This window comes from Poromitra crassiceps (assembly GCF_964638095.1).
Source record: "Poromitra crassiceps genome assembly, chromosome: 13".
Classification (NCBI taxonomy): domain Eukaryota; kingdom Metazoa; phylum Chordata; class Actinopteri; order Beryciformes; family Melamphaidae; genus Poromitra; species Poromitra crassiceps.
The window spans coordinates 42,666,169-42,681,168 of NC_139644.1; the positions used below are offsets into that span (position 1 = coordinate 42,666,169).

The window sequence follows — 15,000 nt, forward strand, 5'->3', positions numbered from 1 at the left end:
CACTCTGGTCTAGCTGTTACTCTCACTCTGGTCTAGCTGTTACTCTCACTCTGGTCTAGCTGTTACTCTCACTCTGGTCTAGCGGCTCTGAAAGCACCAAGGCAGCCTGCTTTATTGCACAATCACAATCCAGATCTTTGTTGAAACTTGACATCTTCAACAAAGAGCTAGCGTTTGTTGTTTCACAGCGGCGGAGGCATTTGAGATCGACAGATTGGACACACAGAGAGCAGAAAGGAAATCCATAAATGGGCAGAGCCGGTCGGTCAGAGCCAATGACAGAGCTTAGACCCACAGCCTGCTTCCAGGCAGTCAGACTAATAACATGGAGACAAAACAACTCTGGTTTGAATTAGATTATGTTTGTTACTAAACCCCCAAAAAGCCGTGTTCGGTCTAAAAAGCTCTTGGACAAAGAAGGAGGAGCCTCTTTGGGAAGATTGCAAAAATCTGTTGACAAACTCCTTACCAGGGTGGGAATCACACAGAGGCCATGGAGGTCACCACTCCCTCTGGCCGTGATGCTACCAGCCTGAGTGAGGTCAAACTGGACTGAGTGAGGTCAAACTGGACTGAGTGAGGTCAAACTGGACTGAGTGAGGTCAAACTAGACTGAGTGAGGTCAAACTGGACTGAGTGAGGTCAACTGAGGTCAAACTGGACTGAGTGAGATCAAACTAGACTGAGGTCAAACTGGACTGAGTGAGGTCAAACTGGACTGAGTGAGGCCAAACTAGACTGAGTGAGGTCAAACTAGACTGAGTGAGGTCAAACTAGACTGAGTGAGGTCAAACTAGACTGAGTGAGATCAAACTAGACTGAGGTCAAACTGGACTGAGTGAGGCCAAACTAGACTGAGTGAGGTCAAACTAGACTGAGTGAGGTCAAACTAGACTGAGTGAGGTCAAACTGGACTGAGTGAGGTCAAACTGGACTGAGTGAGGTCAAACTAGACTGAGTGAGGTCAAACTGGACTGAGTGAGGTCAAACTAGACTGAGTGAGGTCAAACTGGACTGAGTGAGGCCAAACTAGACTGAGTGAGGTCAAACTAGACTGAGTGAGGTCAAACTGGACTGAGTGAGGTCAAACTGGACTGAGTGAGGTCAAACTGGACTGAGTGAGGTCAAACTAGACTGAGTGAGGTCAAACTGGACTGAGTGAGGTCAAACTGGACTGAGTGAGGTCAAACTAGACTGAGTGAGGTCAAACTGGACTGAGTGAGGTCAAACTAGACTGAGTGAGGTCAAACTGGACTGAGTGAGATCAAACTAGACTGAGGTCAAACTGGACTGAGTGAGGTCAAACTAGACTGAGGTCAAACTGGACTGAGTGAGGTCAAACTGGACTGAGTGAGATCAAACTAGACTGAGGTCAAACTGGACTGAGTGAGGTCAAACTAGACTGAGTGAGGTCAAACTAGACTGAGTGAGGTCAAACTAGACTGAGTGAGGCCAAACTAGACTGAGTGAGGTCAAACTGGACTGAGTGAGGTCAGACTAGTGTTTTTTTTTTTTGTTTTTTTTTCCCCAGATTTTTTTTATCCCCCATTAGTGCTAACGTAATTTATTTATCCTGGTTGCTACTCCACCCTCTGCCGATCTGGGGAGAGCCGAAACTGGCTCCATGCTTCCTCCGAGACATGGGCAGTTAGCCAGCCGCTTCTTTTCACCTGACAGAGGAAGCTTCACCGGTAGGACATAGCACGTGGGAGGTTCACGCTATTCCAACCAGTTCCCCTCCATCCGAACAGGCGCCCTTAAGGACCAGAGGAGGAGACTAGTGCTTTTTGATGATTCTGAATTGATTGCAAGCATTGGTTTTGCACCTCCTTGTTAAGAACATGGCCACGCCCACTTTTCAGGATGCACAAACGCCCTGGTTTAACCTGGTTGGAATGCCTGATAGTTGGGAGTTCAATTCATGAATCAAATGACACACAGCTTAATAAAACCTTATACCTGCTTCTGCTTATAAAAATAAGATTTATTTTCTTAACATCATTCTTTAACAGAAGAAAACAAGGTATTGACGTTGAGTCTGCTGCTTCATGAAGACACCACAGGCATGGTCACTGTAAGAATCTGAAAGAGAGCACAAGAAACCAGTGACAGAGTATGTAGAGTCTGCTATAGTGTTAATTTTGTCGGCAATTTTTTAATTTAGTCTTAGTCTTAGTCCCGTGTTAAATGTCCTTGTTAGTCTGTATGATATTTAGTCAACCTCATCCTGTTTTTATTTACCGTAGTCAAGTTTTAGTCGACTAAAAGTTTGAGCATTTTAGTCTCAGCTTAGTCAAATAAAACCATAAGTATTTTAGTCTAGTTTTAGTCAACGAAAACTGTTCACATTTTAGTCTAGTTTTAGTCAAAGAAAACTGTTGAATCTGCTGATGCACTTGCACTAGTAACTGTAATTCGAAGCAGTGTTGGCAACTCTTTCCCAGGGAAAGTAGCTAATGCTGACTCTGCCCACCCGGGCCAGTGTCTGTGTGCGGCGGTAGCAACGACCACTGGACCGTATTTACAGTCCCTGCTCAGCCCGCAGCTGAGGGGAGAATGGAGGGAGGCTGGCTGTGCTGTGTGGAAAGCACTCAGACTTCTCTGGATATAACATAGACAAGCAAGTAGCTGTACATTTTGGGAACACAATGCCTCATACACATATAGATAAGACCCTTAGCTAAGACTGGGTGGGTTCTGTTGTAACTAGGGTTGCACGGTATACCGGTATTAGTATGGTACCGCGGTTCCCTGCCGTTAAAAAGGATACTATACCACGTTAATTTAGTACCGATACTTAAAAAAATGTCATGGGTTGCGTCAGTGTGCGACCGTGGTGTTTGTTAGCGGAGGAGAGAGACACAGCGGCATTACAGTTGAGAGCCTGTCTCCCACCTCACGTGAAGGCAGCACAGCCTTGCCTTGAACCAATGGTGACTCGTGAAAAGTGAAAAAAAGCTCGTCTCTGACTATCTGCTTCATGTGGGGGCGTGTCGACTTTCCCCTCTTCCCTCTCTGCCAGAGTCCTGCACCGGGTCGGGGTTCCGCGGGGCCCCGCCGGGTACCCGCAAAAAAACGCGGGGGGCGGGTAAAAAATACACTTCTGTAAATTGGTGGGTCGGGCGGCGGGTAAAAATTAATAAATGCGGACGGGCGGCGGGTGGAACAACGACAACGTATGAGCCTTGTATGTTTTTCTGTTGCACTCAGATGGAGGCAGGGGGTGTGTCTGGCAGGGGGGGTGTGTCTGGCAGGGGGGGTGTCTGGCAGCTGGTCTGACTCGAACAGGAGAAAAGTTTCTGATGCACGTTTTCGCAGTTTGTTTACATAACCGGCATCGTTTCAAGTATGCGCATACTGTGCAATGTGTGACGCTATATGGACTGCACAAAACATTCAAAACTCAGCTGCGGTCAAGGTGATTGATTGGAGACAATACGAGTCGGACAGATAATATAGTAGGCTAACGTTAGCTTCCAGTCAAACATACACACTGGCTGTTTTCATAGCAACAGGCAAGAACATGTCATGGATGGATAGCGTGAAAGTGGAGAGGTCTCATCCCAACGTGGATTTACGTTCCTCCAACAGCAATCATAAAGGCAGTATGGATTATACCGGACATATTGGAAATAGCTGGTAAGTCACTTTGCTTGCTGTAACTGTCTGTGTGTCTGATAGCAGAGCTATCCAGCTGGTTAGTGAGCTAGCAGCTGCTAAAAGCTAATTAACGTACATCAGCTGACGAGTCTCGGCCAGAAAGACTGCTGTTCGCCTCTCGTGTGAAACGGTGGCAGTTTCATTAGGTTCACTACAAAATGTTTGCACTGCAGATTAACGGTTATTATATATATGCGGTTCCGGGTCGGGGGGCGGGTCTCATGTCTGCGGGGCGGGGTGGGTTGCGGTACTGATTGATCATATGTGCGGGTTCGCGGAGCGGGGTCGGTACTGCACGTCGCGGGGCCGGGCGGAACCGGGTCTTGAAAATCAGACCCGCGCAGGACTCTGCTCTCTGCTCGCTCTCTGGGCACAGTCGTTCAGTCCTCACTACAGCACCCCGACACACAGGACAGACGCAGCGAAAATGGCAGCGGCTTCTTCTAGTCTTGCAAGCCGACCAACGCTTGTAGAAAAAGCAGATGCACGAAGCGAAATATGGAAATATTTTGCTTACGTTGCCGACAGCGAAGGCAAGCCCGTGGACACATCCAAACCAGTGTGTAAAAGGTGCTTCAACGTGACGCAAGCGAAAGGATCAAACACATCGAACCTGGCTAAACATCTTGCCGACAGGCACCCCGACCTGTTCAAAGAGTTTAAAGACCGACAGGTTAGCGAACGTGAACGATAAACATACATGCCCTCAAATAAGTCCAACGAGTATTGTGTGACAAGCGAACTTGTTTCACTGAAAAAGTTCGCTTGTCACAATAGCCTACTCGTTTACAGTAAAACACGAGGCAATGTGCTGGAGCACAGATCTCTGCCAAGGAAGGAGCAAGTCATGACATGTAACGTTTAGGGGAGGGGACATCAGATGACTGCATACCATGTACAATATTTAATAACACTATGGCTCTCAATGCCAGTGTTATTAAAGCTTTTACATGGTAAGCAGTCATCTGATGTCACCTATCCTAATATTTACAATAATCCCAATTATTAATGATATACGAATTCATTGTAAAAAAACACCTAGCCTACATGTATGGGGGGGGGATACACAACATAATAAACCTACATTTCAATAGCCTACATTTATATGTGAAAATAATATATATTACTAGATTAACCATAAATCAGGCACTTCATGTTAATGAAGCTTAGGAGCTGCAAGTACAGAGTACTTTTTTTGATAAAACAAATAGCTATAATAGTGTAGCAGCTGTGTGAAAATATATTTTATTTATATTATTTATAAGTTTAAATGGTTCACATTCCTTTAAAATATGTTTACAGGAGAGATTATGTTAATTTTACACTAGATAATAAAAGTTCTAGCATGTTCAGCGCCACACGTGGTGGCAGTACTACCAGCATGTAGTAAAATGACTACATGGCTGTGCATTACCTTGTTAAATCAATAAAATAAGTTTTAAGTTCCATGTTTTGTCCCCTCTATTTATTCCAATACTTTTCCTGATGTTTTAGTTTTTTGCCGTGGTATCGTTTCAGTATCGGTATCGAGATACTTAGGCAGGTATCGGTATCGAACTCATAATTTTGGTATCGTGACATCCCTAGTTGTAACTACTGTAAATGTTTTTAAGACAGCTACATGTCAGCTACATCTATGATGCTGCAGCACAGGAACCTGAACTGCTGCATTGAGGGGAAGAAACAGTCTATAATTAGTGTTAATTTTGTCGTCTATTTTTAAATTTTGTCGTAGTCTTAGTCCTGTGTCAAATGTCCTTGTTAGTTTTCATCATATTTAGTCAACCCCATCCTCTTTTTGTTTAGTCAAGTTTTAGTTGACTAAAAGTTGAAGTATTTTAGTCTCGTCTTAAAGTCAATGAAACTAAAAGTCTGAACATTTTACATTCTACATTTACATTTTACAGTCTGAACATTCTTAGTCTTGGGGAAAAAGGTAGTCGACTAACATTTTTCGTCGACGAAATTAACATTAGTCTGCTATCTGTACTGTACAATACCTGTAGAATAGAGTATGTAGCGTCTGCTATCTGTATGTGGTACTGTAATGTAACAAATCTTACCTGTGTTTGTGTTGTATGGAGTGATAGTGTGTGTGTGTGTTACCTGTGTGTTGGTGTTGTATGGAGTGATAGTGTGTGTGTGTGTGTGTGTGTTACCTGTGTGTTAGTGTTGTATGGAGTGATAGTGTGTGTGTGTGTGTGTGTGTGTGTGTGTTACCTGTGTGTTAGTGTTGTATGGAGTGATAGTGTGTGTGTGTGTGTTACCTGTGTGTTAGTGTTGTATGGAGTGATAGTGTGTGTGTGTTACCTGTGTGTTGGTGTTGTATGGAGTGTGTGTGTGTGTGTGTGTGTGTGTTACCTGTGTGTTGGTGTTGTATGGAGTGATAGTGTGTGTGTGTGTGTTACCTGTGTGTTGGTGTTGTACTGCGCCCGGCTGTTCTCCTGGTCGATGAGCAGAGGGTGGAAGACGTCGAGGTGGAAGAGCGATGGTCGGGCCGTCAGCACCAGACGGTCCACTCCTACGTCCAGAACCAGAGAGCGAGACGATGGCTGGACAGGAAACAGGCAAAAGATATTCAATATCAGTACAAATATTTGCAATGGGCAGCTTCAAAATATTGATATTATGGTATCAGCCTTCAAAATAGCCCCTTTCAGATTGCTCCAAAAACCCACTAACATCCACTAAAGTAACGCCTGGCTTTTGTCTTCAGTGATTTAATAACACCCGGGTGGAGTCTGCGTCGGGACCCTGGAGGACAGATGTCAGTGTCTCCCACAGGCTTTCTTTACGCTGAATGTTGTACAATGGAATTGAACTATGCATCCTTCATCCGCGATATTAACAAGCACCTCTCAGAGGCAGAAACAGACCGTGACATCTATGAGGAAAAAACACTTGAGATCAGATGACTGGAGCCAGGAGTCTGGAAGTTGACTTATAAAAATGTATTAAGCCTACACATGATCTTTGTATTAAGCCTACACATGATCTTTGTATTAAGCCTACACATGATCTTTGTATTAAGCCTACACATGATATTTGTATTAAGCCTACACATGATCTTTGTATTAAGCCTACACATGATCTTATAAAAATTTATTAAGCCTACACATGATCTTATAAAAATGTATTAAGCCTACACATGATCTTATAAAAATGTATTAAGCCTACACATGATCTTTGTATTAAGCCTACACATGATCTTTGTAATGAGATTGATTGCAGAGAGAGTGCATCATGACGGGTATACAGGAATGAGAGTGCAGTGAGGAACAACAGTTGGTCAAAGATCTTATCGGCAGAGAGCGCACATGAGATTACATCCGTTTTGGCTTCCATTCTGAAGGCTGCAGGGATGAGCTGGAGACAACAACAACGAACAGCAGCTAACTGGGCCAGAGTGTGTCTATGTTGCCTGTCTGTGTCACTTGAGCATCTATGTGTGTGTATTTATGATTAATAACTAATAACTATGTGTATCTGCTTTATGGCTATTGAAAGTAGGGATGCACCGATCCACATTTTTTTTAGTTCCGATCCGATTCCGATACCTGAATTTGGATATCTGCCGATACCGATATTATTCCGATACCAGAGCTATTTTTTTTTTATATACAGTACAAACAAACATTTGGCCAATTGAATAAAAAGGTAAGAAAAATACAACTTACAAAAATCTGACAAAATGAAGTAAATATACAAGGCAAAGAAGGATAGCCTAGTTGTTTGATTCTGCACTATTTAGACATTGCTGCTTTAGGTAAGGGCGCTCTGTAGCTGGCTCCTATCTATCTCATAACTAGGGTTGTGATGATAACCACATCACCACATTTTTCTGTAGGCTACTTTATTATATAAAATATTACAGGCACAATGCCAAAAGCACTAGAGTAGCAACAAGTGTTTATCTTTAGAGTCTAGACACATTGTTTCAAGCGAACGTGGCAACGAGCATCCATTCTGCTTAGTAATGTTATAACTTTTCAAAGTCCTGGTTCACTGCGGCTCTGTCTGTCTGCTCTGTCTGTCGAGAGTGAGTCTGTGTGTGTAGACCTCCGTTCTGCCCCGTCACTCAGCCTCCCGCACTGCTCAGAGTGACATGCTGCTGTTACAGGCTAGCGTGCTGGAAACTGTGGAATGGAATTTCTGGAAAGGAGGCGTGTCTCATTAACTTGCAAATTGCTTTATTTACATTAAGCCATTGTTCATTTCTTAGCAACAATCGGTTACCATTTGTTATCTTTTATTTGTCACTTAGCATTAATTGTAATAGAATGGCACTGTTACTTGTCTTCTATCATGATTGATTGAGCATTAATGAGTTGTTGTAAGTGGGTAGGTTACCATAAGCCTATGGCTTCTCACCTATCCTTTTCGGTTGTTTTTTGTTAAACACTCGAAATAAAATCATTCATTCATTCAACTGTTCACCTTGAGTCATGGATGGTCTCTAGCACATGGCACGTGGATCGGAAAAATCCGATCCGTGAATTACGTCAGTATCGGCACCCGATACCGATATTGGATCGGGCCCATCCCTAATTGAAAGCTAATGTAACTTAAATTGTCTACATCAGTGAATGACTTTAAATTGTCTTTACATTGTGTCCAATGGAACACAACTGAACATAATAAAATAATATGCAAACATGCAGCCAGCTACTGCAATGAAGTCTCTGCACTGCCCTGATGTTTACTTTGGGAGTGTTGAGCAGCTGATTGTCTGATGGAAAAGTACAAATGACACAATCTACTGGTTTATTTCAGAATAAGAGCCTCCTGCGTCTACGTGGTCAGGGATGAGTCCAGGGCTTTACTTTGCACTTTATCATCTTGCTCCATCTTCTGCTGTTGATGTGACCGCTGCACTGCGTACTGATCACTGTGCTGCATACTGATCACTGTGCTGCACTGCGTACTTGAACAAAGTCAAATTCCTCCTTTGTAATCTGATTACTCACTATGCCTATTAAAATGCAATCTGATTATTCACTATGGCTGTTCAAATGAATCGTGGATCTTGGGCATATATATGACACGTTCTGGTGCAAGTAGACAACCGTGGACTCGACCAAAGCAAGATAAAAGGATAAAAGGTTGATTTTTTTTAAGGAAAAAACATATATACAGTATATATTTTTTTTAAGAACACACTCAATATAACAAACAACAGTTTTAGGATCACGTACTTGTAATTTGTTATAAAACTATTTTCAGAATTGACTTATGTAGTATGACACGCATCATTTGAAAGCTTACAATCTGCTGTCTTTCACCCATGAACATAGCCTCACAGAGATAAACTTCCTGGAGCTTACCATCAGCAAGGATACAAATGACATGCTCCATTTTTCATAAACCACTGAGTAGAAACACACTCCTGAGAGCTGATAGCAACCACTCTAAACAGCTGATAAACAACATCCCAGGCGGACAGTTTCTGAGATTGCGCAGAAATTGCAGCTCGGACAATGATTTCCAGGAAAAAGCCATCAAAGAACGCTTTCAAGCCAGAGGATATGCTGTAGGGTGCATTGATGCAGCCTATCAGCGAGCAGTGTGCTCTGACAGACACGCCCTCCTTTCTAAAAAACCCAGGCGCAGAGCCCCTCCCCCAGGCGCAGAGCCCCTCCCCGTGTCTGTTTCTCTACAGAATATAACATCATGGCAAATCAAATCAAACACACGGTTCTCAAACATTGGGACATTCTGAAAAGCGATCCTGCTCTCAAAGATATTGTTGCCGAGCCTCCACTCATCACCTTCAGACGTGCAGGAAACCTTAGAGAGCGCTTAGTGCTTAGTGCTTAGTGCTTAGTGCTTAGTGCTTAGTGCTTAGGCTTAGTGCACTCTGACATCCCAATATCAGCTCCCCCTTCCTGGCTCCCAACTCAGCCCACTGGATTCTACCGTTGTGGACGTTGCACACACTGCTCAAACTCCTCTGACACTAAGGAGTTCACACACCCGCGCACAGGCAAAAAATTCAAAATAAACTCATTCATTAACACATTGAATGCCAGCCATGTTTTCATTCCTGTAGGTAAGTTGTGCCAGGGGTGTTTTTGACGATTCTGGCTCATTTTAGAACAGCCGAGGATTCTTTTCTGTTAAGAATTCATGAACATCAATCATCTAAAAATAACTAATAGAATGTGTGCTTTCTCTGTCTAAAAGAGTTAGTTTGCAGAGTTAGTAGTTATGTAGATATTAGCCGTTGAGTACAGCATGGTTTCAGCGTCTGGAAATTTATTCAGAGATAAATGGCTTTTTGTGAAACAGTCACTTTAACCATTCATTTTTGGCATCAGTAAGACCGTCAGACATTCTAAACAATAGTTTTGAACAGTAATTTCCTCCATAACAACAGGAAACACCCCTCTCATTCAAACTCCTCCCTCCGTGTGTCTTCTCCTCCTTCCTCCTGGCTCTAACAGCGGGCGTGTCAGAAGCGCGTTGCTGCTGCCTGCCTGCCTGTCTGCCTGTCGGGCAAGACGAGTCTGAAATGGATTACTGTAAAATCGCGTCGCCATTTCCTTGAATAGCTTGCTCCCGCGGTGTGTGTGTGTGTGTGTGTGTGTGTGTGTGTGTGTGTGTGTGTGTGTGTGTGTGTGTGTGTGTGTTCGCGCGTTGCTGCGCGGCTCTGGGGGGAAGGGATCTCTGTCCGTTCTGTGTGTGTGTGTCCGGGCTTCTGACTGTAAAATCGCCAAGCCATTTCCGCGGGAGGCGGCTGCTTTTGTGGCTTTTGGGTCCCGTGGCTGTGACTTCTCTCGGTCTCTGTCGCCACTTAGTGGTCGGTAAAATAGATTACACACATGCTCTTGCTCCAAATAGTTATCTCAAAGATGTAAAAGGGGTTGATTGATGTCCCACCGTCAAAAAAAAAAAATCTTTATGTAAGACGAGTTAGTCCGTCCTTGGCACTTAAGCGCTGGATTATGTAAGACGAGTTAGGTCGTCTATGGCACTTAATGAGTTAACTGTAGCAGCACCCATGTTGTGTATTATATGCTTAAATGTCCATGTGGCTTGGTGTATGTGGGCCAAACCAAGCGCGCCCTCAAGGCCAGAATAGGCGAACACAAGACTGCCATAAGAAGTAAAAACTTGGAGTATGCTATGGCACGTCATTATGCTCTGGCTAACCTCTGAAGTTCTGGGGGATAGAGAAAATCCCCCCACTATCAAGAGGGGGCGACATTGTAAAGAACCTCCTCTGTAGAGAAGCCTACTGGATCCACACTTTGAACACCATCGAGCCCTTTGGTCTTAATGAAGACAACAGTTTATCTTGCTTCCTGTGATTATTCTGTGTTGTATTTGTGATTGATTGATTGTATTTTGTAAGTATTTCCAAGTATTTTCTATGCATTTTTTTCTATGCATTGCTTATATTCAGTCTTGTATTGCCCTGTTTTGCTTCCTGAGCAGAGGCTATGTGGTACCCTCTCATTGGCTGTGTGTTTTGATGACACTCTAACCATGCCCCACCAATGAGAGACTGGTTTTATCCTGGTGGGAGTATTTAACCAGTCATTCTACACCATGTCTCTGTTTGACTCTGAAGAAGACACTTTGTGTGTCGAAACGCTAGTCTGCTTGCACTTATTAAATTGCCTTAACTGTGACCGTGTGCTCCAGATTGTTTCTTTCTCATGTGTTCACATCATTTGAAAGCTTACAATCTGCACTTTCATAATCTGTATAAAAATACAAAAATAAAAGATGTTGGCCTGCTTGTTACCCAAAACACCAGTCTATGTCACATATACACGCTCATTGTAAGGTAAAAATGTGCATGTCTCACCACGCCAGGTAGTTGTATTTCTGCTATGAGGTACTCAGGATCACCAACCAGGGGTTCCACAAGCAGACTGAACTCTGGCCTGGAGGCACAGCAGGAGAGACGAGAGGAAGTAGAGAAAGGAAAAAGAGAGGGGGGGGGGGGGTGACATGTGGGTAGAAAAAAGGGAGAGCGAGGACCAGATGAAAGTGAAGAGAAGGACGAGAGGTAAGAGAGGAAGAGAGAGGGATGGAGAGAAAGTGAGAGAACCATCTAAACCCTATGTGACAAGTGGCTTTGAGTTTGCATTAAAAAAGCACAGATACGAGCCGGAGGAGAGGATGTACCTTGTGGCAGCCGTAGCGGAGCTCTTCTCCCTGTGAAGGAACGAGGGGCAGAGAGTGAGAGATTGCAGCATCTGTTAACCAAAGGAAAGCTCAACACAAGCGTTCACTGTATGGTTTGGTAACCTTACTGTTAAGGAGTGAAAATCCTTAAATAGGGTAGTGCTCCTTGCCCGCAAGATAACTGGTGCCAACCTGCCGGCTCTAGAAGAGCTCTATAGCTCCAGACTTCTGTCCCGGGCCTCCAGCATTATCAGGGACCCTGCAGGTCACCCGGCCGCCAGTCTTTTTGAGTTACTCCCTCTGGGTAGACGCTACCGCTCCATTAAATGCTCCACCACTCGCTTTGCGAGAAGCTTTTACCCGAGTGCTGTGCGTAGTTTGAACCATCACAAATCTAAACGGTAGATCTCTGTTGTCTAGACCACCTAGACACACCTAGACCTCTCTTTTTTCTGTTATTTTCTTTTGTATAAGATGTCTTATACTGGTCTTCTCATGCAATTAATCCTTGCTTAGGCACTTTACTACTGTGCACTTTATGTCTGATTGTGCACTTTGTTTGTTCCTGCACTTTAATAAGTGAGCTGGATGACTCGGGCCTTTATCCACAGATGTACCTGTCTCCTTTTATTATTTTATTCTCTTATTTTATCTTATTTACTTTTTAAACCTTTTTACTGTCTGTCTATTTATATGCTATTTTATGTTGTCATGACTTGTCATATTTGTGTCTATGTTTTAAGCTCTTGCACCCCAATTCCAATGTAGTTTCGACTGCAAATGGTAAATAAACTGACTCTGACTCTGTTCTTTCAAGTGCCAACGTTGTCCAGACCTTCATTTGGTGGCAGCTGAAGACCATGTTCAAAGTTGAAAGCAAAAACACAACAGAAAACATCTGACGGCAGGCAGCTGCTCTTCATTTTGAGAATGTATTTATTTGATGAATCCTTTACTTCAGCAGCCGAGTCCCACTGAGATCCTTTGAGACGGAGGCCAACTATGCTCTCATTTGTTTACGGCGTAAATGTGCAGTTTCACTATCTGCAACTTACTTTTTTCACTTTACTAACAACTATTCACACAGCTGTATGTATTGAAGGAAGGCATCTCTTTAACCGAATCACACACATTTAGGCTATTCTATGAGATTGATGTAATAACTAATGTCATATTTTTTTCACTGCAATTCACTGAGCCTCCCCTGAAACAGTTTGGAGCCTCCCACTTTGAAAACCCCTTGAAGAGTCTTAAAGGGATAGTTTGGTTTGTTTGAAGTGGGGTCCTATCAGCTAGTGAGATACACTAACTTAATTAGGTACAGTGTTCAGGAGTGAGTGCGCATTGTGGAACGAGACCGCGCACTCAGTGCAGCAGCCAAACCAGCCTTTTCTCTGTAAGTACGGGGGGTCAACAACTAAAACGTAATTTAGCCACCTAAAACACCTAAAACAACGCCCACCTAAACAAATCGATATCTGTGTACATGCACGCTCTATTTTGACCATCTTCAGCGCTTTACTTTTCCGCAAAACAGCAGTTTCATTCGGCACTGCTTTTTCTCCCAACCGTACAACTACCGTCTTCCTCCGCTAAAAGCCTGCACAGAGCACAGAGCCGCGGTTTACAAAACAGGAAGGCTTAGAAGAGAGATAAAACACTGACTGACTTTAGAGACAACAAGTCACCTGGCCTCTCTGGTCTGGGACGTTTTCCACAATTTATCCTGGGAATGGTGAAAAAGGTCTGCAGGACCCCGGCATTTAGGCAGCAGGCGCATCTCTCTGCCTGTTCACTCTCTGCAAAAGTTCCTCTTCTGTATTCTCTCTGGTTCATAATTGTATCCTCTTGTCACCAAGGTGAATGGCATATCATCCTCGCTATCAAAATCACTCATATTTTCGTCCGTGTATTCTATTTATTGTGTCTTCAAACCGGGAGAAATAAAATAGCCTACCCCCAAATAACTGCGGAGTAATCCAGTGCTGCGGCTCTGAGCTGGCTTTTAGCTGAGGAATACGGTAGTTGTACGGTTGGGAGAAAAAGCAGTGCCGAATGAAACTGCTGTTTTGCGGAAAAGTAAAGCGCTGAAAATTGTCAAAATAGAGCGTGCATGTACACGGATGTCGATTTGTTTAGGTGGGCGTTGTTTTAGGTGGCTAAATTACAGTTATAGTTTTAGTTGTTGACCCCCAGTACTGAGAGAGAAAAGGCTGGTTTGGCTGCTGCTCTGGGTGCCGGATCTCGTTAGACGCTGCGCCCCGCTTCAAGACCACTGTACCTAATTAAGTTAGCGTATCTCACTAGCTGATAGGACCCCACTTCAAACAAACCGAACTATCCCTTTAAGCACCAAGCGTGAGCACATGACCCCTGTGCTGTGCTGGCCTGCCTCCACTGGCTGCCTGCACCTTTTAGGATTCAATTTAACATTTGATTGTTTGCTTTTAAATGGCTAAATGGTTTAGCTCCAACCTATCTCTCAGAGCTTTTAAAACCCTATGTCCCATCCAGGTCACTCAGGTCCACTGACCGGTCACTCCTGGCCGTCCCAAAGGCAACGCTTAAGCTCAGGGGAGATCAGCCCCCAAACTGTGGAACGATCTGCCTCTGCATGTCAGACTGGCCCCCCACACCCCCCCTCTTTAAATCTCACCTCAAAACACACCTCTACTCCTTGGCGTTTGATTAACTCAGTATGGGAGTTGTGTTTTTATTGGATTGCTTTTTGTGTGTTTTTTTTAGTGTACAGCACTTTGCTCAATGGTGTTGTTTTAAATGTGCTTTATAAATCAAGTGGAGTGGATTGGATCTTGTGGGGAAGACGCACACAGCCATGTAAGTGAGACAGAGAGAGAAGGGCTGAGGGAGAGACCGTGGAAGAGAGAGAGAGAGATGGAGAGAGAGACAGCGGAAGAGAGAGACAGCGGAAGAGAGAGAGATGGAGTGAGAGACAGCGGAAGAGAGAGAGAGATGGAGTGAGAGACAGCGGAAGAGAGAGAGAGAGAGAGATGGAGAGAGAGACAGCGGAAGAGAGAGAGCGAGAGAGATGGAGTGAGAGACAGTGGAAGAGAGAGAGACAGCGGAAGAGAGAGAGAGAGAGAGAGAGAGAGAGAGAGATGGAGAGAGACAGCGGAAGAGAGAGAGCGATGGAGTGAGAGACAGTGGAAGAGAGAGAGACAGCGGAAGAGAGAGAGAGAGAGA

General features: G+C 44.1%; 1 protein-coding gene across 4 annotated transcripts in view; it reads right to left on the reverse strand.

The window, feature by feature from the left end:
• Nucleotides 1-1,963: 1,963 nt before the first annotated feature.
• Nucleotides 1,964-15,000, reverse strand: part of pih1d1 (PIH1 domain containing 1) — a 41,088-nt gene continuing 28,051 nt past the window's right edge. For all 4 annotated transcript variants that reach the window (XM_083649429.1, XM_083649428.1, XM_083649431.1 and 1 more), the window contains 4 exons: nucleotides 11,797-11,826; nucleotides 11,474-11,552; nucleotides 6,069-6,212; nucleotides 1,964-2,082 (listed from right to left, as the gene is read on the reverse strand). In XM_083649429.1, coding sequence (XP_083505555.1) covers nucleotides 2,047-2,082; nucleotides 6,069-6,212; nucleotides 11,474-11,552; nucleotides 11,797-11,826 — 289 coding nt within the window. In that variant the 3' untranslated portion in view covers nucleotides 1,964-2,046. The remainder of the gene's footprint in view (nucleotides 2,083-6,068; nucleotides 6,213-11,473; nucleotides 11,553-11,796; nucleotides 11,827-15,000) is intronic.